The following is a 24,041-nucleotide window of genomic DNA, read 5'->3' as shown; positions in this document are numbered from 1 at the left end:
GCTTTTTTTGACATGTAAGTGAAGTGACAGATTTGTTATTAGGCACCAAGGCATTGACTGTTTTGTGCCTAGTTTGTATTTCCCATCTCCCTAAGTAAGTAGAAACCCTCCTATGCATTCCTCGAAAAAAATACCTTTTTTAGATGATTTTTTATAAGAGTGGATCATGGTTCAAATCTAATTTTAAAATTATTGCTTCCATTTATTTTGCAGTCATTTGTGTAGTGGTGTTGCATGTTTGTTTACATATGCAATTTAATCTGGAAGATTTTAATTTTATATTGCACATTAAATTATATTTAAAATAAAAAATGTGTTTATTGAGTGATTTGTTTGTTTGTTCATGCGGGATGCACACTGTACAATTTTCTTTAGTTATAGAGACACTCTTCCCACCTTGGCTTAATCAGATTACTTTGAGACTATTTTTTATAAAGATATATTACATACGATTTTTTTCCCCTTTAGGAAATTGCTTTTCCCAAAATGGTGGCTAACTGCTGTCGTTTCCTTTGTTACTTCTGTCGTATAAGCAGGCAGAATCAGAAAGCTATGTTTGACCACTTAAGTTACTTACTGGAGAACAGCAGTGTTGGGCTTGGTAAGTATGCAGGACAGTTGTATTATTATCATCACTGCTATTATTATTATTATTATTATTATTATTATTATCATTATCATCATTATTATTATTATTATTATTATATTATTATTATTGTTATTATCATTATTATTATTATTATTGTTGTTATTATTATTATTATTATTATTATTATTATTATTGTTGTTGTTGTTATTATTATTATTATTATTATTATTGTTATTGTTATTATTATTATTATTATTATTACATTCCCCAAACTCAGCAGAAACATTTAAAGTTATCTTTAATTTTTAAACATCTGTTTAATGATTTATGCAGAGTATTCTGAAAGAAGTGTAACTCTCATTTTTAACCCAAGTTACATGTTTATGTTAAGCTTATGTTGTGGCATGCATCAAATACTACCCCTTAAAGTCTTTTTTTTTCATACTGATGCCAATGTGTGAGGGAATTAGTGACTGGAATCCATAGCAGTCTCCAGTAAGCACTTCCTTTAATAGAGTGAATATTACTGCATCCGTTTACCATGTGGTAAGATTCAGGGAGATTTAGGTGGCCCACGTGTTTTTGGTGTTGTTTTCTTGGCTAGAATGTCCCAGTTAGTATGGTGGGAATTAAACAAGGCATGTTTTGAGAGAGATGCATACAGAAACTACCATGAGAAGTAACAAGAATTTCAGTTCAGCTTCCTTCCCCCATATGGCAAAAGCAAGTAAAACCATGTTTCCCTCCAGAGGTTCCGGTTGCATTGTCCCTGTATACTACCCTTTAGATCAATGGTACCTGAGGTCATGATCATTGTTCAAGATTCACTTTAAAATTATAGTAGTCATTTATTTGCATGACTTTTCACTGTGAGTTAGGCAGACACTTATCCTAACAAGTGCTGTCAGCAAGCACGGGTCCACTTCCAGACTTGTGTGGCAGATATATTTATTGCTGTAGAGTTGTGCCTGTATTCCTTTTGTGTGTGTAAAGTTCAATCTTGTTAAAGAGTTAACTGTAGTTAGTGGTATTCATGAAAATAGCCAAGTGACTAAATTAGTCTTTTCAGCTAATGACTGCATCAGTGAAGGAACTTAATAAAAAATGTTGATACTCATTGTTAGTGGTTAGGGTAATATTGACAGTATGACTTCCAGAGTCCCACACTGTCAGTTTCATGGAATTTTGAATTGACACCTCCTTTTAGCCATCTAGGCAAGAATCTTTAAAGACCCTGAGCAGAAGATTTCACTGTGTAGTACCTTTAACTTCCATTGAAGAAGGCTCATGGGAAAATATGCAAATCACCTGTTAAAGGCATACAAATGCTTCAGCTACATGGCTTTTGAATGCCCCTGATGTTTTACTTTTTACAAGTCTAATCTTTATTTCAATAGTGGAACTTGATTAAAAAAATATGAAATCCAATAATAGTGGTCAGCATTCAGGCCAATAAAGCCAAAGCCCACTAGTTGTAGAAGTGACATGTTCTATTTGTCATCCTTTGACCCATTATTGATGGATTTAATGCACATGAGCAAGTCAAATGGCATCAGAAATACTCGATCTAGGGATCTAGAAATCGTCTGCAGCATCAATAGAATGGTTTGTAGGGACAGGTATATCTCACAGAGGATACTGCTACACTGTAACAGAGCCCATATCCACATAAAGATTTATGTATGGGAAACAGAAAATTTAACCAGACTCCTCACTGTTCTCCCAGACTACATGCCTGGTAGATGCTTACAATTCTACATCATTAAGAATCGGTATACAGGGGGACTTCCAGTTCCAGCAGCAGTGAGAGAGAGTAGGTTCTTAAAACACTCCCCAACCCTCGGCATTTTTAAAGTCTTTTTTTTCTGTTTTTGAGGATTCTGTCATTAAAAACGGATATTTTTAAGTTGGAAAGGAGAAGAGATGAGAAAATGCCCTCACACGTGACAAAGGGGAAGACAAAGAAACTGAAGAATACTCTGTCCCAAATATAAGAAGTGACGCATGCTGTTTACATCCCATATAACTCCCCCAAGTTACTGAATTCAAGGAATACTTCTGTCATGGAGAATCTGGACAGAAAGTTAGATCGATTAATGTTAGAAGTCCAGAAAATGAATGGCACATTCACAGAATATATTTCCAAAACAGATGCAAAGATTATGGACATAGAGGAAGCTCTAACAGAGCATTCAGATGCTTTCCATGATTGACATCCAGGAAAACAACCATGAAACAACAGCATGATCAAACAGCAGAAGGGCTGGAATATGTGGAAGCAAAATTAATTGACCTTGAGGGTCGCTTACCTAGGAACAAGAGACTCCAGAGGCAGAACATTGTATACTCTTCACCACTCAACATTTAATGGAATGGGCTGGCATACTGCCAAAGATAGCTTAATAAATAAAGCTCACTGGGATTTCCTATCCAGTAGGACAGTAAACCAGTGGGCTTTGACTGTTGCTTTGCTGTTTCTTCACTTATCCACGCAAGGAGAGGATTCTCTTCTCTCTTAGACTGCCTGGAAAACAGCTTGCATAGTTAGATCACAAGATTTACACTGACAATGAGTATTTGCCAGAGGCCTGACAAAGGAGAACAGTCTTCTATCAGTTGTAAGACTTTGCAGAAAGAACAAATGGAAATTCAAGCTTCTTTACCAGCTGAACTTAATGTCTGGCATTCTGGTGGGACTTGTACCTTTCTCTTACCTGATGAAGCAAAGTATGGGTTGGAAAAGGCGTCAGCCTCAAACACTGGCCCCCAGTCTGAGAAGGCTTGTGCTGACCAACACAATGAACTCCTGGTCAGCAGAAGGGCTCAATAAGAGATCTCTTAGGAAAGTGGTTGAACCTTTCCCTCTGTTTAAAGGAGGAATCTTTAAGATAATGGAATAATGTAATTCTGGAGGAAAATCAACAACAGGAGCCGAACAGAAGTGATGTGTAATATACTACAGCCCTTCTGGCTATTTTGGAGTCTGTTGTCCACTTTTTATCATTTCTTCATTAAAGTCATTTTACAGGATTTTCTGGGAAATTTTTTGATTGCCAAAGAATCAGGGGTTTTAGGATTCCCTGACATTAGTAAATACATTCAGGCAGTAACACTTATGATGGCTCTGCAGTTGGATTCGGATGATTACTCTTCTCAGTGGAAAAGTATCCTACTGCATTCCATAGGGTATTGTAATAATCTGTATGACTTGCCTGGGAGGGGAGAGAATGTCCTCCTTGGGTGCTGTTTTGAATTAGACTACTCTTTATGATTGGTGGAAATAGTTAACCCTTATAAAGAAATCTAGCTCTCAAAAGCAACTTACTCCATTATTTCAAAGGCTGTTAAACAGGTGTGAAAGTTTATGTTTTTGGACTCAGTTAGTGAATAATAGCATACCTGTTAGTTGGGACCAGTTTATATTAGAGTTAAAAGCACATGAAACACAAAGATAGTTTTTTTAACTGTTTTATTTCATGAAGTAAAATGTTTTAACATTTGCAAGACTAAGCCTGCAGACTATCTATGTTTTGCCACATGGGTTATCTCATTAAGGCATCACTGCCAAAAAGGGTGTGACCAATATGGCATATTTACATATAGTGAATTCTGAGATTGACAAAAGTACTAATTTTAGGTTTATTTGGAAAAAAGAATTTCAGACCCCAGTGTCATGTAAGGACTGGCAGACTATTCTCTCCATCCACAGATATAGTACTCAATCAAGAAAATTTTGATTTTTTTTTTTATGGCAATGTCAATTCAAATATTTTTATACTCCGACTAGATTGTTCTGAATCTTTCACATTACTTCTTATAAATGCTGGAGAGGCTTAAGAAATGAGCCTGGGGATTGGTTACATATTTATTTATTTATTGATTACACATTTATTTATTTATTGACATTTGATTATCAGAAAAGTCCAACTGGGTAGAAGCCCATTTTCATTGGAGCCCTGGGGAGAAAAGCTCCAAATTATTACAAAACATTTTAAGAACAATAATTTTACAGTCTTCAAAAATAAAACAAAAACATCAGCAGTTTAATAATTATAACAAAATAAACATAATATAAAAATATTGGTTAAGAATTGATACAAGTTATATGGCAGTCATTTAATATTTTGAGAAATAGTTTGTAGAGAATTTAAAGGTACGTTAAATATTTAGAGAGAAAGTCAGGCAAGAAAATTTGACAGAACTAAGAAAGTTAGTGAAGAAGGGAGAGTAGGGAGGTATGAGGAGTGGAAAAGGTACTTGTTCACATTTAGGAATATAGTTTATCCTGGTTTTGAGCAAGAATAGAGCCATATTTTAGGTTGGAAGTCTTTCAGAGTGGTTTTGAAAGATGGGAGGGAGGGTACTGACCTGAAGGATGCAGGTAAGGAGTTCTAGGCCTTATCAACCTTGTACAAGTACAGACAATGCCCAGTTGATATAATAGGTTTGTAGACAGGCAGGAGTTTTTGGTCACTGAATCACAATGACAGACTCGGACATAGTTGTGTAGAATGTTTTTTAGTGCTAGACAGGCAGATGGATGCTTGGTGATTTTATAGATGGTAAGAAGCTGTGTATATGTTAGTCGATGAGGCAGTTCTAACCAATTTAGGCTTTTAGTGCTATGTAGTGGTGGGTTCTGAAAGGGGTATTTGCAGCAAATTTAGCAACTTTTTTACATCATTGTTCCAGTTTTATTTTTTGTGAAGCCTGGAGGTTAATAAGGATGGGAGCACCATAAAGAAGTGCGGGGAGGAGATAAGTAGTGGCAAGTGTAGTTTTAGTTGTGTCAGTGAGAAATTGTTTGGCTCTGTAAAGCATCCGTAGTTTTTGATGAGTGTTTCTTATGCAATTCTGTATATGCAGGTCAAGTGTAAGATTATCATCCACTATCACCCCTAATAATTTGTATGAGAAGTGACTTCAATGGTCATATTATTAAGAGAGAGGACTTTAAATTTTGTTTTTTCATGAGAGAGGGATTTGGGTAAATAAATGGTAGTTTGGTCCTTTTTGGATAGAGTATGAGTTGTGAGTTATGAAGTCATGTTTCAGTGACTGTTAAAGTCAAAGTCAAAAGTCACAGTAAACTTCATTTTCATTCAGAATCACACAAGTGCAAAAAGTGAATGAAATTCCATATCTCTGGACTCTGATGTGCAGATATTACAGATTTAATATGACAAGACATTAATACATATATAACTACTTACTATATACCATAATGTTCAAGCTAGATAATGCTAATATTGCACATAAATTAAACTTACTTTGACATTTATTATATAGTGATCTCTTTGCTTTTTTGAGTATTGCACAGTACTGAGGTAAGACATTACATTTAAGACTTACATTGAGTATTGCCCAGAATGAAACATTCATGAGTAGTACCCTTTGACTGAGTTACAGACTAGCATTAGATATTGCACTATAATGAGACATTTCTCTGGCCATACTACTGCCCCTGATGACCAGTGAATTAGCTCGACTTAATGAGCATTGCACTAATATTGGATTGAGACAGGCAGTCAAGTTATTGCACAATTTGAGATGGTTTTCCACATTGAGCTAATGGCCCAGATGGTTGGCATGGAGTGTGATTGTTGCAAGAGTTCAACAGTCTGATGGCCTGAGTAAAGAAGCTGTTTCTGAATGTCATAGCTCTGCATCTTATGCTTGGGAAGCACTTGCCAGATGATAGGTATGTGAACAGTTTGTGAGCAGGGTGGGTGCAGTCCTTAATTATTCCTTTGGCCCTGCCTAGACATCTGGACAAGTGCAGGTCCTGGATAGCTCGTACAGTGGCCTTAATGATCCTCTCTGCTGCCTTCACCACTCACTTGAGGGATTTGTGCTCAGAGATAGTGCAGCTTCCATACCATACTGTGAGGTTGTTTGTCAGGATGCTTTCTGTTGTACCCTTATAGAAGGTTGTGAAAACTGTTGCTGGTATGTTTGCTCTCCCCAACCTTCTCAAAAAGTGTAGCCTCTGATGATTGTTCCTGACAATGGGATTTATATCGGTAGACCAGGACAAGTCCTCATCAATATGCACCCCCAGAAATGTTGTGCTTCCCACTCTCACCAGTTTCTCCACTGATGGTAAAAGGAGAATGTTCCTTGTGGCTTTTCCTATAGTCCATAATTATTTCCTTTGTCTTGTTCACATGTAGTACTAAGATGTTAATTTCACACCAGGTAATCAGTTGTTGCACCTCATCCCTGTACACTTCCTCAACATTACTGATGAGGCCCATCACTGTCGTATGATCAGCAAACTTGATGATGTAGTTAGTGTTGTACCTCACTGTGCAGTCATCTGTTAGCAGGGTGAATAGCAAGGGACTCAGTACACAGCCTTGAGGAACTCTAGTATTCAGAGTGATGCTATCCAAGAAGTTATTTCCTATGCACACTTTCTGAGGTCTGCCTGTTAGAAAGTCCAGAATCCAATTACAAAGTGTTGTGTTGACAGTATTAAAAGCAGAGCTAAAGTCAATGAGCAGTAACCTCACATTTTTACTTTCTAGATGGCCCAGTGATAAGTGAAGTGCCAGTACTATGGCATTCGCAGTGAAGTGGTTAGCTTAGTAAGCAAATTGCAGTGGGCCATGAAGTGCAGGTAGCTTAGCTGTTATTGCATCTTTGACCAGCCTCTCAAAGCTTTTCATCACAATGGAGATTAGGGGTAGAGGGAGGTAGTCACTGAGGCATGATGGTGGTGACTTCTTTGGAAGTGGTATTATTGTCATATTTTTGAAGCATTTTGGAACTCTTTCAACTATTTCCTGACTCAGAGAGATATTAAAGACATCCATGAGGACATCTGTTAATTGAATTGCATAGTCTCTGGGTACTGTCCCAAGGATGTTGTCAAGGCCAGCCGCTTTTCTCAGGTTAATCCTGCGCAATGTCATCTGGACATCAGCTGGAGTGAGGATGAGTGCCACTTCATTTTGACTGGTGGGCATTTTCATCTCTGTTGTTTTGTTCCCTTTTTTGAATCTGCTGAAGTGGATATTGAGCATGTTAAGGAATTCATTATTGTCTTCATAATGTGAAGATAAGGGCCTGTAGTCTGTTATTTACTGGATATCCTGCCATAGGAGCTCGTAGTCCTTTTGGTCAGAGAAGTAGCTCTGGATCTTCCTATTGTAGGCACATTTTGCTTCTCTCACTCCTTTGTTCAGATTTGCTCAGGCTGTTTGGGTCTGTATTATTATAGCGAAAGCTCATGTTAGCGAACACCTGTTCACTAACCAATAAACAGCAAAATGTCAGTTCCGTGAATGACCACTGCAGTGAATATTTTCCTAGGGGAAAAAAAAATCGCTTGGACATTATCATGGATTTGCCCTTTTCCCCACTGTAGTGCGATCTTGGAGTTGGTATATTTAGTTAGGGGGGGTGTAGGAGGTGAAGCCCCCCACTTTGTTAGGTTTGTAATGCTGTGTTGTTTCTGCTTGGCCAAGCGTTTTTTTTCCCCTAGGAAAACATTCGCTGTAGTGACCATTCATGGAAATTACATTTCACTGTTTGTTAGTCAGTAAACAGGTGTTCATTGACCTGAGCTTTCAATGTCGTAATATAGACCCGGCTGTTCTGAAGGCATCTTCATCTCCAGACTTAAAGGCTGCATTTCTTGCTTTCAGGAGCTCATACACCTCACTAGTCACCCAGGATTTCTGGTTGGCATGTTTGATGATGTTTTTGGTGACTGTTACTTCATCCACATATTTTGAGATATAGCCCATCACTGCCACAGTATACTCCTCTAGGTTGATATGCTGATCCACAGTAGTTGCCTCTTTAAATGTGTTTCTTTTTGCATTCTCAAAACAGTATTGGAGTGCTGAGACTGCACCTTCTGGACATATCCTCACTTGTTTCACTGTTAGATTCTCCCCAGTTAGCATCGGTTTATATACTGGTAGTAACATGATGGAGAGGTGGCCAGAGTTGCTCAGGTGTGGGCAACATTGCCTTATATGTTAGCTTCACATTGCTGTAGCCCTTTTCCAGTATGTTCTCTCCCCTGGTTGCAAAGTCTACATGATGGAAGAAGTGAGGCAAAACTGTTTTCAGATTGGCTTGGTTGAAGTCACCTGCCATTATATGAACACATTCAGAGTTTTGGTTTTGCAGCTCATTTATAGCCTGATATAATGTGTTCAGTGCCTCATTTGCATTGGCACTGGGAGGAATGTAGACGGATGTGATGCTGATACTGCTGAACTCTTTTGGTAAATAAAAAGGTCTAGATTTCATTGACATGAGCTCTGTATTTTCAGAGCAGTGAGATGAGACTATCTCACAGCTGGTACACCAGCTGTTGATTATATATATATATATATATATATATATATATATATATATATATATATATATATATATATGCAGACACCTCTCCCTGTTGACTTTCCACTGAGAGATTATATTCTGTCTGCCCTAAAAAGTGCCATCCCCTCCATGTGAACTGTACTGTCATTAATGTTAGAATTCTGCCACGTTTCAGTAAAAATAAGTACACAACAGTTCCTCACCGTGTTCTGAGGAGACAGTTCTAACCTTATGTCGTCCATTTTGCTTTCCAGGGATTGAATATTTGCCTGTAGTATGGTTGGAAGTGCAGGCCTGAAGGGGTTAGCTTTTAGCCTTACAGTTATTCCAGCTCTGAATCCTATTTTTCATGTTCTCTCACATCTCTTATGTCTCCTTCTATTGCTGTTACCCATAGACTTTGTTTTTATTAGTTCCCGGCATTTTGGATCATGTTTAAGTATGGTTCCTAGCTTCCTGGGTAATTTTTTGTAGGTGTACCATGTTATCAGATGTACAGATGAGAGTGGTATTGTATTAGTGTGGCCTTTTGTATGGATGTATAGAGGGTGTTGGTGAAAATGTAGAGGTGGAGGGGACCAAGGATAGAGCCTTGTGGTGCACCGGTGGTGTCTAGAAGGTAAGGAGAGAGCATGGAGTGCCATTTTTACTAATTGATACCCATTGGTTGGGCAAGTAGCTTTTGAACCACAGAAGGGTGGGCTGTGAGAGACCTTGTGAGAACATTTGAATTAGAAGTTTGCTGTGACAAACTGTATTGAAGGCTTTAGGCAAGTCTAGAAATAAGGAAGAGACTAGTTAACCATTATGTCTAGCTTTATTGACAGTATCTATAAAGGTTAGAAGGGCAGTGCTAGTAATCTGAGAAGGATGGAAGCCATCTTGTGTAGGGGATAAGCATTCTTCCTGCACAAAATAGTCTAACAAGTATTTTGGCAAGGGGGATAAGATTGCTGTAGGTCTGAAGTTATTAATGTCTATTGAACTTCCATCTTTGTGTAGAGGGATAATGTGTGACTTTTTCCAGAGACAGAGAGAGGGAATGGGAGATTCCTGGATTGACCTATATATAAGGATTGAGACAGGACAGGCAATATTACTGGCTGCTGTTTTTATGTACTCAGAAGGTCATCAGCTGAAGAGGAGCATGGTTTAAGTTTAAGAATAGTTTTAAAAAAGATGTGGCAAAGGTTTGAAGGTGAAAGTGGATGTGGTGATGTGTGGCTGTTGGGTAGGGTTGGGATTAGATGTTGAGGAATCCTTGGTTAGAGATTCTGTACTGTCTAGAAAATAAGAGTTTTTTTGGACCGACCTTTGCTGTGCTATTTTAAAAAAGAATTGCGGGGTTAAGTTTCTCATTTGTGGGGATTAAAGGTTTCATTACATCCCAAAGATTTCTTGATAGGGAAGCTAATATTCTAGAGCATGCTGGCCAGCTGTAAATATGTTATTAATTTTAGCTAAAAACGCATATGAGGAAGTGGATGCAGATGGTCCAACCTTCTCTGCTGAAGTGAGGAGTGGAAGGACTTGAAGGTAAGCCTCTTTAGGAAGGTTAATAAAAAACAAGATAAGGGTGGGAGATTGGCATAATGGTTAAGTTGTTTACCTTAAAGACAAAAGGTACAGGGTTTGATTCTTACATGGGATAATTGGCTAGGCTTAAAATGGCCCAAAAGGGCAGTTATCTTAGTACTAACCTATGAATGATTTTAGAATGATTTTACAAATAAGCAAGAGGTGGGAAATCTTTAAGGACTGGATTGATACAGATGCTGCATAGGGCAAGCACCCAGTCAGTCTACTGGTAACTTTGGAGAATACTTCTCTGTCTGTTTAACTGCCTACACAGGTTGTGCTGATTTATTTACAAAGAGCTGTTGTAAGCATAGTAACTATATTTATTTCCCCAGCCTATTTTCTGTTACTGAATATAGTTAGATGCGGTTTTGTTTTTATTATTTTTTTCTGTATTTAATTTGAAATTGCTTCTTGTACTCAATTTCAGATTATTTCCACTTGCTGTTATATATGACTGTTTGAGTACTTGTGTCAGCTGTATTAACTCAATAAATTTTAAGAGCTTAAAAAAAAGAATCAGTATACAGAGATGCTTATAAACATATACAAAGCTCACAATTAACTGAAACAAAGAAATGTGCTGGATGTCTCCATTTCTAACCTGTATTCCTCAAGATCTGCTGTTACCTTCTATGCATGCAAAAAAATCCTAAGCCAGCACAGAATTGCAGTACATTTCCTAGGATTAAACATCTGTTCTAATGCTAATAACATTTCCTCTAAGCACAAGCATGCCAGAGAAGATATACAGCAAAATGGAAGGAGAAACTAATATCAACATCATATGTGATGTGAGCCGTGTTGTCGCCTCACAGTAAGATGCTGTCTGGTTCGATTCTCAGCTAGAGCGTCTTCTGCGTGGAGACATGTGTGAATGGGCGTACCTTCGTTGAAGGTTGTGCGTCAGGGCTGGTAACTCGGCACGTAAAAATAAGCTACCAATCATTAGCGGACCAGAGTTCCGCTGTGGCAACCCCTAATCAGGAAAAGCCGAAAGACACAAACAATGTGATGGGAGCAGCAGTACTTACATTAGATGTTTTATAGCTCTGCCTTGCATCCTGTACTGTCACAGAGCTGCTCATCACCGTCAAACTGCAATTATATCATAGCATGAATCCTTCAATGTAATATGTGCTTTGGCATCCTGGCACCGGATGTATCAGAAAGTGAGCACTAGATTGTGCAGAGCTGCTTGAACATAGATGGTGGGCAACAACATGTATCACCTGGGAACTAACTTGGGGTGGCTTGATGCCAAGGAATCTTCTTGGGCTAGGCTTATATAGGCTCCAGGGCCATTAGCCTAGTCACACCCATGAACCTATGAATCTACATATGCAAGTTAGTTATTTAGTCAGTAGCAGTTTGATTGAATTTAGATTTCACCATATTTGATGAAAGTTGTATCTGATATGATTTGATTGAAAAATAACTATTCCTGAGTACATGCTATCCACTATGGTCTGCTGTAACTCTTGGATTGATTAAAATAAGCAGCAGCAGTGATGTCAAGTACTTTGCCTGGAACTGAAAAGGGTTATTTTCCTCTATATTTGCACATTTTTATCTTCCACTGATCAGTCTAGATTTCCATAAACCAATACTTCTACTTTGCAAGGTTCCTCAAGCATTAATTTATTGCTTTCATTGACCTGGAAAGTCCGATTATGTGGAAAACCTTTTTCAGCTAAGGCCTGGGGAGAACACTTTCACAAAATAACATACATGCATGAATCATTTGAGTATATAGTACTTACAATGGTGAGAAAGCAAAAATATTGATAAGATACATATAAACAGTCAAGCACTAACATCGTGGAAGAAAGCTGTTGTGGCTATAATACCTAAAGATGGCAAAAACCCATCAGGTGTTGCCAAAAATTACAGATATGAATCAGTGTGGTTTTGTGGATGGTAGACAAACATTTGACAACATTAATAGAACAATGATGATCCAGAGGGAAGCAGAATGTAAGAAAACATTGTTATCATTGATTGGTCTTAATGCAGAAAAAGCATTCAACAGAGTAAGTTGGGATTTTGTGACTAGGCAATGGAAGCATTTACCTTCCCTCACACAATAATAAGATTAATTAGGGGGATATATGAGGGATTGAGGCACAAATTAAAGTAATGTAATATATCCAAATGGAAGCACCAGTGAGAAACTTCCAATAAAAAGTGTAGCACAGCTTCCAAGATACAAAATGCTGCCCACGAAACTGATGTAAAATCATTTATTGTAATCACAAATGTTAAGCGCTTTCACTCGTTCCTACGAGCTTCATCAGAACAAACAGAATAAACTCTTCTGCAACATTTTAAATACTTGTGCTTTGGCGCCAAACTAACGTAATCTTAAAGCTGCAGTAATGTATTCTGACTCTACAAAAAACATATAAAGTACATAAAAGGACTTCCATTCTCTTATAGACTCTACATCATATGTATAAAAAGTTTTTTTAAAAAACAATTATTATAAATATAGAAAATATAGAAAATCTTGGCTGCATAATAAAATATAATAGTGTGATATGAAAGATATATGATTCAAGATATATTTAAAATAAAAAAGCAGTCATCTTTTCATCATTAAAAGTGGTTTCACTGTAACATAATCATTTATACCAGGCAAAGTCATCGCGTCAGTATACAATTGCCACCAATATTCTTTATAAGCCAAAGTGTTTTTTATATTTCCACCTCTAGGGTTTGCCCTAATGGTTGCCAATATAGCAAACTTAAAAGAATGTTCATTGCCTGCCTTGCTAATGTGTCTGTATAAAGCGTTTTCTGTATCCTTAGTTTTTATACTGTATAAATGCGAGTATATCCTCTTTCTACATTGTCTTTCTGTTCTGCCTATATAATAGGCAGGACAGACATTGCATTTGGCAATGTACACAAGCATGCTTGTTTTGCAGTTCCCTTGTTTAGGTCTAATTAAAGTTTTATTAACGTTGTCCAAAGTCAGGCTACTCCCTTCAAATATAACTTTACACTGGTTGCAAGCCCCGCACTTAGTAGTATGTGTATCCTTCCTAATGTGCAAATTACAACCATTTTCTAAGATGCTCTTCAAATTCCTACCCATTTTGTAAACAAAACTAGGCTTGGGTCCCAAGATGTTCTGAATGTCTTGATCCGAAAAAAATACCTGCCAATTTTTTATCAAGATGTTCTTTACTAAATGAGAAAAAGGTCCATATTCAATAATGTAGGCTCGATTAAATATAGAATTGTTTCCTTTCTTTGTAATGCTGTTGCTATTTAAGGAAGCCGCTGAATTTCCACTATTTAGCCCCAAAAGTGGTTTGTATTTTGATCCACATTCGTTCAAAACGTATGCCCCAGTGTCCATCATCATTTGCTCATCATATCCCCTTTCTCTAAATAAACTCATAATAAATTTAACCTCATCCACAGTATCCTGTTGGTCTGAGGTCATTCTAATAGCTCGAATTAGTTGTCCTTTGAATATGTTGTGCTTAAGTTTTTTGGGATGATTGCTATTATAGTCTAAGTACGAATTAGAAAAGGTGGTTTTCCTATTGATCTTGGATTTAAATCTGTCTCCTTCCCATGTAATAAGGGTATCTAAATAGGCCACACCTTTACTGTTACATTCAAAGGTAAATTTTAAGAAGTCACTGCTGTTATTGAGATATTGAACAAATGAGGTAAAGGAATCAAGATCACCTTTCCATAAAATATAGATGTCATCAAGGTACCGAGAATAATATTTAATATTCTCGTAATACATACTATTAAAGATAGTTTTCTCCTCCCAGTCAAGTAAGACCAGGTTGGCGTAAATGGGGGCACATGCTGCCCCCATAGCCACCCCTCTGGTCTGCCTAAAAATCTCCCCTTCAAAGTAAATGTAATTATGTTTTAATACAATACTGGAGAGTTCTACCAGTAAACTAATCTTATCCCAACTCATGGTGGTATGTTTCCTCAAACTGTTGGTAAATGCTGTCATACCTTGTGTTGTAGGAATACTGGAGAATAAGTCAATAACATCCACCGATGTAAACAGTAATTCCTGACAATTCACATTCACTGGGAAATTCTTTAAAAATTCCCAGGAATCCTTAACTAAGTGTGAAATGTCTGAATATATGGGCTTAAGTAAGGTATCAATGACAACACCTATAGGAAAAGTTTTTGATTTGCTTCCTGAGATTATAGGACGAAAAGGCGGGTTGGATATATCCTTATGTACTTTAGGGATGCCTACAATCGTGACCAGTATGGGATGTTCCACTGTCATAAAATTATGTAATTCTTCACTAATTCTATGCTCAAGTAAAAAATCTTCCAAATACATGTCTATTCTTCTATATGCAATATGGACTTCGTTTAAAGATGACACGGTGTAATTACCTGAGTTATGTAAAATATCACGAATGATGGTACTGTAAGAGAAGGCGTCAAATAATACCATGCCTCCTCCCTTATCAGGTTTCATGATACGAATGCTGTTGTCAGTTCTCAACTCATCTAAGAGTTTGTGTTCATCATAAGTTAAATTTCTCCTTATCTTAGTCTTTGTGGCTTTCTTGTTTAATTCATATATATCCTTAATAATCCTTATCTTATCCTTGATAAGATACATATAAACAGTCAAGCACTAACATCGTGGAAGAAAGCTGTTGTGGCTATAATACCTAAAGATGGCAAAGACCCATCAGGTGTTGCCAAAAATTACAGATATGAATCAGTGTGGTTTTGTGGATGGTAGACAAACATTTGACAACATTAATAGAACAATGATGATCCAGAGGGAAGCAGAATGTAAGAAAACATTGTTATCATTGATTGGTCTTAATGCAGAAAAAGCATTCAACAGAGTAAGTTGGGATTTTGTGACTAGGCAATGGAAGCATTTACCTTCCCTCACACAATAATAAGATTAATTAGGGGGATATATGAGGGATTGAGGCACAAATTAAAGTGGGAGGGTTCCTCTCTGATAAGTTGTGTCTGAACAGAGGAATGAGGCAGGGGTGTCTCCTTTATTTGCACTATATTTACAGCCATTAGCAAAAAAGAAAAAAAAAACAAGAAACTCAGAAATTGAAAGGTTATAATTGGTATGATAATCAAGAAAAGTTGGCTTTATTTGTAAATGATATTATTTTATACCTGATAAAACCAGAAAAGGACTACCCTAGTATTGTGAAACATTCTGATACAGTTTCAAGTCTTTTCAGGATACAAAATCTGTCGAGATAAAACAAAGGCTATAGTTGTAAATTATATACCCACACATGAATTAGTTCAGCAATACCCATATTTATGGGAATACAATAAAATGAGCTATTTAGGAGTATGGATTAAAAAGATCTTTGTTATGGCACTTGAGGATATGTGGGAAGAGACAAAACAAGAGATCATACAAAAACTGAGAAACTGAAAGATCATGTTTATGGATAGAAATAGCAAGATGCAAGCAGTGGAATTGTTTTAGTTCCTTTAGTTTTATATAAAGGTCAGGCATATTTTTATTAACCAGAGGGGATGTTGCGAATAATAATTAATAAAGAGTTGAAGGATTTTATCTGGAAGGGGAAAATGGCAAAGGTCAGTTGATCCTTCGTATAGAACAAGATTGTTTAAGGTTACATGATTTGAAGGGATATTTTAGAGCTGCACAGCTAAGGCTCATATACGTAACGCAAGCAGAAAGCAAGAAATTATAGTGGAAAGGAATGATGGGGACACTGGGGTGAAATTCCAGAAATAAGGAAAGAGTGGAAGTTTGTATGCAGTTCTAGCCATACAGAATATTATATCGATAAAGTAGCAGAAAGTATTCAAAGAGCTAAGCCAACATGACAATGAAGAAAGAAGATTCTGCTGATAGGAATGATTGCAACTGGGGGTACAGAGAATATGCAAGAGGGGGTTGGAATGTACCCGAGAGAACTGGCAAAGGAACCAAAGTATTGGGAGCAAATAACGACAGAGGGAAAGGTAATAGAATGGGAAGAGGCCAAGAAGACATTTGGTCTGTAGGCTAGAAACTGCCTTCCCTATCAGGGAATGGTATCAGAGTATAGACAAGGAGAAAGGGATAGAAATTTCTAAGTGAAAAACCTACTCTGGTAGAGTTTTTAGTTTAATCTAGAACATAACCTGCTGTTAAAAAAATGGATGATTAATAGAGAATATAAAATATTGCACAATAACTATAGGAATCAGTCAGAAGAGGTTAAACAACAGTGGGAAGACAGATTAGATGAACAGTTCATAAGGAAACAATGGGAGAATATTTGTATGGCTGGCAAATATGCAACAAAGTCTAGCCGATTTAGGATTTTTGCTTGGAAATGTTTGCATGGGTATTTTATATCCCAAGCAGACTCCAAATAATTTTTCCTTAGCTAGATGGCAATTGTTGGAGGAATGATGGGGAAGAAAGAGGCAACTAGAAAAATATGTTTTGTGAGGGTAACGAATTGGCAGACTTTAAAAATTGCATGCAAAATACTCTGTGAGAAATATTGGGTGAGCAAGTGGGTGTAACTAAGGAAAAGATTTTTTGAGCTGGGGAACAGGATCTGAAGTGCCTAGACACAGTAAGGCCTTATTAAGTTTAATTCTATTGGTTGTCAAAAAGCAATTACTAGAAAATGGAAATCAAAGTCTAAACCAACTGTATTTGAAGTAGTGAATATTATATCAGAGATGAAATGGAAGTAGGATCTTTAAAAAAGGGTAGGAGCAAATTACATAGGAAAAATGGAAATTGTGGGAACAATACATGCAGAATAAGGTTTTGTATTAGGAGTGAGGTTTAAGGAAAGGCAAGAATTGATCAATTCATGTAATGTTGGATTCATGATAATTTTAGAGAAGAATATATGTGATGTGTAACGTTTATAACTGTGATCATGTTAATATCGCTTGTTTATATAAATGTATGCTTGCCTTTTTCTTAAGTGATAATTCACTAAAAATATTAAAAAGATAGATATGAATAGTCAACATACAAACATGTCATAATCATGATATATGCATTGCAATGATATGAGAATCATTCAGAGGTAGATAAGAATGAGTATTTAGACTAATAAAGTTTAGACCCATATTATTTTAAAATTGTAAGGCACTGGTAAAGTGAACTTTAATAACAATGTAAAGTTGAGGAAAGTATGGTACAGTGTATGTGGCCAAGTCGGCATAATGGATAAGGATAGCTTGCAGGATTATCCACCTTACCTTTTGGTGTTATTCGAATAATAGCTTGAAGGGTTTCATGTTGTTAGCCTGATTAAGAAGGCAATGGAATTCTAAACTTTAGAGATGTGAGAAGAATACAGAGTCACCTGCAGTATTACATGACTTAATTGGGTGTATTAAGAATTTGTCAGTAGACCAAAAAGTCCTAGATGGGGAGTAAGGCTGGATAATATTTTTTAGTGTTTAGCATTTTTCACGATGGAAATCAGACTGAGAACAGTTTTTAGATGTGTGAATAATAAATAGAAAGGCAATTTTAACCAGTTTAGCTGTTTTACTACCTTGCAGTGATGTGATCTATAAGGCACATTAGTTACACTCATGGGCTGGGTCTGACTTTGCCCTTGGCACTCACAGGCTTGGATGTCCACACAGAGGGGTTAGAAATGATGCTCGCCAGAGATATGGTTACCACACTTCCCCCCTGAAGTTGTTGTTTCAGTGGCCACAACCCAGTGTATATGCAGGGTCATTGTGGAGGTACAGGATAGTTCCACCACAGCCATAACAGAGGTAGTGTGGGTGATCCAACCTGTGTATGCTGACTTACAGGACTGCAGGTCCTGCATATGTGATTCCTTAGATAGACTGAACTGCATAATGCACCATGCAGTGTCTTCACTGGAATGTCTGGCAGGGGTGAGGTGCTACCCATATCTGCTGCTTCCATAGATGTTAGCATGGTCCCGGATGTGTGAGATCTGACTCCTGCAATGCTAGCACTTCCACATAAACATTTATTGTGGATGTGTCTGCATCCAGGAGAAGACTCCCACATAGTCATTGCTATTCTCCTGCTGGCACATTGCCACGCAAATATTGGTTAAAGTCATGTAGCACACTAACATCTAGCCAAGCCAAAGGGTAAAAAGGTCACACAACTAAACCATTCAGTAAAAACTGCAAGAAAAACCAAGCTAAAGTCTTCAATGTTTAATACCTTAAACCTACTGTAATTGTAAGCCCATGGGATATATGCAAATGACCTCTTAAGGACATACTGCATTTTAATTGTTTAGTTTCTGAATAACCATGACTTTTTACTTTTTACTTTTTAGGGTCATGGTACAGTCAGTGCAAGTCCTGGCAGAGCTAACTGTCATGGGCAGGGACAAGCACAGGAAGCTGAACCCTCAGTCATGGATGCCCTGGGCTTGTCCAGTAGGCTGAGCCACAGTGCTGTACCAACTGCTGAGGGCTATACACACACACACACACACACACACACACACACACACACACACACACACACACACACACACACACACACACACACACACACACACACACACACACACACACACACACACACACACACACACAAACACACACATATGCACACACATATATGCCTCCACAGCACCCAGCATATCATACACATCCACTGACTCTGGCCCTTCTTGATACTGATTCTGGCACTTCCCATAAAAGCGCTTTGCCTTTTCCTACATATCAGCACTCACACATTTTCCTATGAAAGACATACACTCATGTACTCCATTGTACACCTGTGCAAATGATGATAGCTGTGCCCTGCCATTTGTATATTGCTACTTGGGTTACCTAATTCTCATGCATAGTGTGGGTATGCATAGCCTGTTGTTTTTGCATACATCATTTTTGCTGAAGTGTATCTGCTTAACTCTTGTACAATTATGCTGTAAAACAGTGTATAATTCATGGCCTCTTTGCTAGTGCCACAACATACTGTGCCAACCTCCATTTGCCCTGGTCATCCCCTGCTGCTGGCTCCTCCTCTGACTCATCATTTGCCTCAGCTTTCACCACCTATTGTACTGGGAACTTCTGACCTTGTAAGAGGCCACTCTGCTGTAACTGCTAAATTAGTATAATGTTGTGTGACATTGCACACACAGTCAGTACTTTGGCACATATAACTGGATTATACTGCAGGGCAACATCGTATGAAAGTGCCTTCAGCAGCCCAAACGCATGCTGTGTAATGTTTCAGGTTTGCAGTTCCAAATGGCTGTACCCCTGGTCAGTTTGATTGCGTGTATTTCTGATGGGTATCATGAGCCAGGATTTCAAGGCATATCCACAATCACAAATGTTGCCCTTCACCCCTTACAAACCATTGGTACAGGTAACGTGTACCACATGCTGGAATTGTGAAAACTGCTTGGGTGGCCTGCTCATACATTTTGGATATTATCTAGTGCAATGCAGACCACCTGGCTGTTGATAGATTGATAGGTTTATAGGTTCATTGGAGGTTACTAGGCTACTGGTCCTTTGGCCTTATAAGCCTAGCCATGTTATACCCTTGTTCCCTTATTGACCAAGTTGTATGGTCTATATTTGCAGCGTGAGTCTATGAGCAGCACCAACTGCCCTTATCCAAGAGAAACTTAGGTGACACCTAAATTTACAGTCTACCATCCAGTTGTCTAAGTTACGCTTAAATAGGGTTATTGAGGAGCTCTATTTTACATGAATTTGGAGTTTGTTCTGGAGGAGTGGCAATCTCTGGGAGACATATATGTCTCTTCAGCATGTCCTGTTAATGTCTCAGGCTAGGTTAAGATCTCTAGAGAGAGTGAATCATGTCCCATTTGACTTGCGGATGTGTAGCATTTCCATTAGGGCAGGGTCCAAAACTGCTCTGTAAGCCAGACACAAGTCGCTTCTCAGCAGCCTGTAAGATATGGAGTATAGTGACAGGGTCTTCAGTCTGTTCCTGTAGGTCATATGTTGAAGGGCCTAAATTTTCTTGGTGAGAAACCCCTGAGGTCTCTCCAGCTGCTGCAGGTGTCTCGTGAGATACTTGTGAAAGGGAGCATTGTAGTCTAATAGTGCTCTAATGAGGGCTGCTTACAGGGGAGTTATAACATCCTTAGCTCTGGATGCAGTGTCCTTATTTATGAGATGTGCAACATAGAAGGCCTTCCTTACCACTGTGGACACATGATGACTGAAGGTAAGGTTGCTATCAACCTGTGTTCCCAAATCTCTCACCACAGAGTTTGAGCTAAGAGGGGTACAGTTAATATTGTAATTTTCAGGGACTTCCCCTTTGCTGAAAGGGATGCTAACACATTTTTTACATTCAGTTTAAGTCTGTGTCTTTGGCACCAATCATTTGTCTGTGTAATCCCTTTTTGTAGTATGTCACCATGGTTGGAGGACTAATGACTGCACCCAGTTGCAGTCATCAGCAAACTTGGTAAGCCACAGGCCATCTTTTTTTGCCTGGACTTCTGAGAAATAGATAACAAACAGTAGGGGCTGAGCACAGATCCTTATGGTACATCACTGGTAACTGGTCTGCTGGTAGACATAGCATCCCCAACTTTGGCTATACACGTTCTGTCAGGGAGCCAGTTGGCTACCCATCTAGTGACATATGGGCTAATTCCCAGCTGTGTGAGTTTCTCAATGATATCTGAGTGGGGTACTCTGTCAAATGACTTGGCTAAGTCAAGATAGGTTGTATGTACTGTTTTACCTTCATCCAGGGCTTTGGTGACATTCTCAAAGAAGTCCACCAGGTTTAATAAGTATGCTCTCCACTTAACAAAGCCAAGTTGGGTCGGGTCAGGAGTTTGAAGATCACCTATGTCTTTGTTGATAAGGTCCATGATGATTCTCTCCATTGCCTTGCAGATAAGTCTGGTTAGGCTTATGGGTCTATAATTCCCAGGGTCAGTTGATGGACCCCCTTTATGCAAGGGAATTACTGTTGCTGTTCTCCACTGTACTGGAACAAAGCCAGTACTTAGACTGTGGTTGAAGAGACTGCCAAGTGGCTCCACTAGGTCCTGTTTTAGACCATTAGGAGGCAGCCTGGGATGTTATCCAGTCCAATAGAGGCTGTGTTTTTGGCCATATGGAGACATGAGGTAGAGGACTGGTGACAGGTATGCTTTGGAGTAAGTCTTGTGAAAACAGTGAGGGTAAAGTTTGCACCAAATCTGTCTGCTAGAAGGTTTTCAATGTACTCAGGGTCAGTATGTATGATACTGCCAGCTACTAGTTCGGCACAAATCTAGGCCTTCCCTTTTATTTTTCTGATGTAACTAAAGAATGCCTTGTGTTTATCCTTAGTTAGGGATGCTAGTTTAGCTTTGTAATTGGCTTTAGATGACCTCTTTTCCACTTCACCAGATGAGGCCTTTATTTCAATGTGGGTACAGTCTATGGTCCATAGAACCTCAGGAAAATGGGCTATATTATAAACACCTGCATGGTGTGGGTGCTCTCTCCTTTAGGTTACATGGGAACCATATATGCTCCCCTACATGCTGAAGCATGGCATTGAGAACTTGATGGGAGTATTCTCGTGGCAGAGGCCTGATATATTATAACACACCTGCATGGTGTGGGCTCTCTCCTTTAGGTTACATGGGAACCATATATGCTCCCCTACATGCTGAAGCATGGCATTGAGAAATTGATGGGAGTATTCTCAAGGCAGAGGCCTGAGATACTCCACTGTGTCCCCAGTAGGTTGCTGAAAGGTCCCTGTAGCTAATATATGTAAACCCACGAATACCTTGGTATCCACTGGAATAGTTTTGTAAGAGGGCACAGGGCTTCAGATGAAGCAGACACAGATCCACAATTTGTTACATGGTGTCACTGTCCATACAGTTCCAGTCCACTATGTCAGTGTTGTGGGGGCATGAAATGATAAGTTGTCAGATGGCCCTGCACCTTCAGTGGTGACATTGTGCACTGTCTGGCATAGCAGCTTCAATGAGATTCTTTTGCAGATACGTATTTATGATGATTGCTGTAACCTCTAGCATATTTACTTGATGAACACAGGCATATGGCTGATTTCAAATCTAAAGTGAGTACATCATCAATTCACAGAATATGCACATTTATGGCTTTTTTTCCTCCATCTTGTTTTGCCTCCTTATTATATGTTTTATTTCACTGGTTCATGGGAAAGTACTAGACTAGCTGCCCTTCTGTGCCATTTTAATCCTAGCCATTTTTTCCTTTTTGTGCTTGGACTAACCTATCCCATTTGGGTAGAGATTGGCCTTAACCACTATGTGATTGATAATTATATATTAGCCCTAACAAGAGTAACTGGGATCATACCATAGATAATTTGGGGACCTCCATGCATGGGATAAAGCATTTAGGAGCTGCCTCTGTCCGTTAGTAGTACAGGAGGGTAGTCTAATTTCCATCCATAGATCCAAATTGCACTTGAATATGGACAGGGATGAATTTTGTTTTATGTAGATGGGGAGACGGTTTCAGAGCAGCAGTATCCTCTACAAGATATACCTGTCCCTCCAAGACAGAATAGGTTTATATCACTAGACCAAGTATTTCAGATGCAAGTAAACCCATCTGTAAATGTGCAGTAAATCCATCTGTATTGGAATGAAGGATGCCTTGCATGCTAGACACAGGTCACCTGCTAGCACTCTACAGGATACAGAATATAGTGACAGGCTTTCAGTCAGTCTAAGTAGGACACTTTGTTTAGGCCTCTTATCCTTTCAGTAAGGCATCTCTGTGGGCATTCCAGTTCTTGCATGTGTCTGGACAGATACATGCCAAAGGGATCATTATACTTGATGACTGGCGTAATGAGGGCTGTGTAGAGGGGAATTGATATCCCTAGATCTAGACACAATCTCCATGTTTATAAGCTGTGAAATATAGCAGAACTTTCTTACAACAATGGACACGTTGGTCAAAAGTTAGGTCACTATCCACATAAGCTTCCAAATCCTGAACAACTGGTTCAGCCATTAGGGGCATATTGTCAGTGTGATAGTTCCCTGGGGTGGATGATTTCCCAAAGGATGCATTATACATTATACAACCATTAGCTCGATGCGCAAAGTTTTCCATATCCAGCCAAGCATATGCAATGCTATACTTGATCAATATAATAACCTGTTTATGGAATGCAGAAAGGTAACCAAATAAAATTTCCTTAACTATTAAATTATATCTAAACACATTCTGTGGTTATGAACCTTTTAAAGTCATGCAGAACTCAGAAATTATGTTGCTACCTCGCCATCTCCAGTGATATTTGATGAAAAAGGATTAGTAAATTCCTTCTGTAAAAATGAACTGGTCAGGTAGTGAAGCCAAGACCTAATGTTTTTTGAATTCTTCCTATCATTTACTAATTTATTCTTTCATTTTCTTGATTACCAACTTAATCCAACTCAGGCTTGCAGGAAGACTTCTCATCATAAAATATATAGTTTTGTAAGACGGAAGTAAGGTTTTTTTTTCCAAAATATCCAAAATGCCCCAGAATTCCTACTTTCAT

General features: G+C 38.4%; 1 protein-coding gene across 1 annotated transcript in view; it reads left to right on the top strand.

Annotated features, from left to right (window-relative positions):
• RYR2 (ryanodine receptor 2) overlaps positions 1-24,041 on the top strand; it is a 6,224,161-nt gene that overhangs the window by 3,489,362 nt on the left and 2,710,758 nt on the right. Inside the window, exon 43 of the mRNA XM_044059048.1 lies at positions 469-601. Coding sequence (XP_043914983.1) covers positions 469-601 — 133 coding nt within the window. The remainder of the gene's footprint in view (positions 1-468; positions 602-24,041) is intronic.

The sequence above is a fragment of the Protopterus annectens genome, chromosome 1.part2 (genome assembly GCF_019279795.1).
Source record: "Protopterus annectens isolate FY-2018-M chromosome 1.part2, PAN1.0, whole genome shotgun sequence".
Classification (NCBI taxonomy): Eukaryota; Metazoa; Chordata; order Ceratodontiformes; family Protopteridae; genus Protopterus; species Protopterus annectens.
Note: the sequence above shows the minus strand (reverse complement) of the source record. Positions and strands in the feature narration are given on the sequence as shown.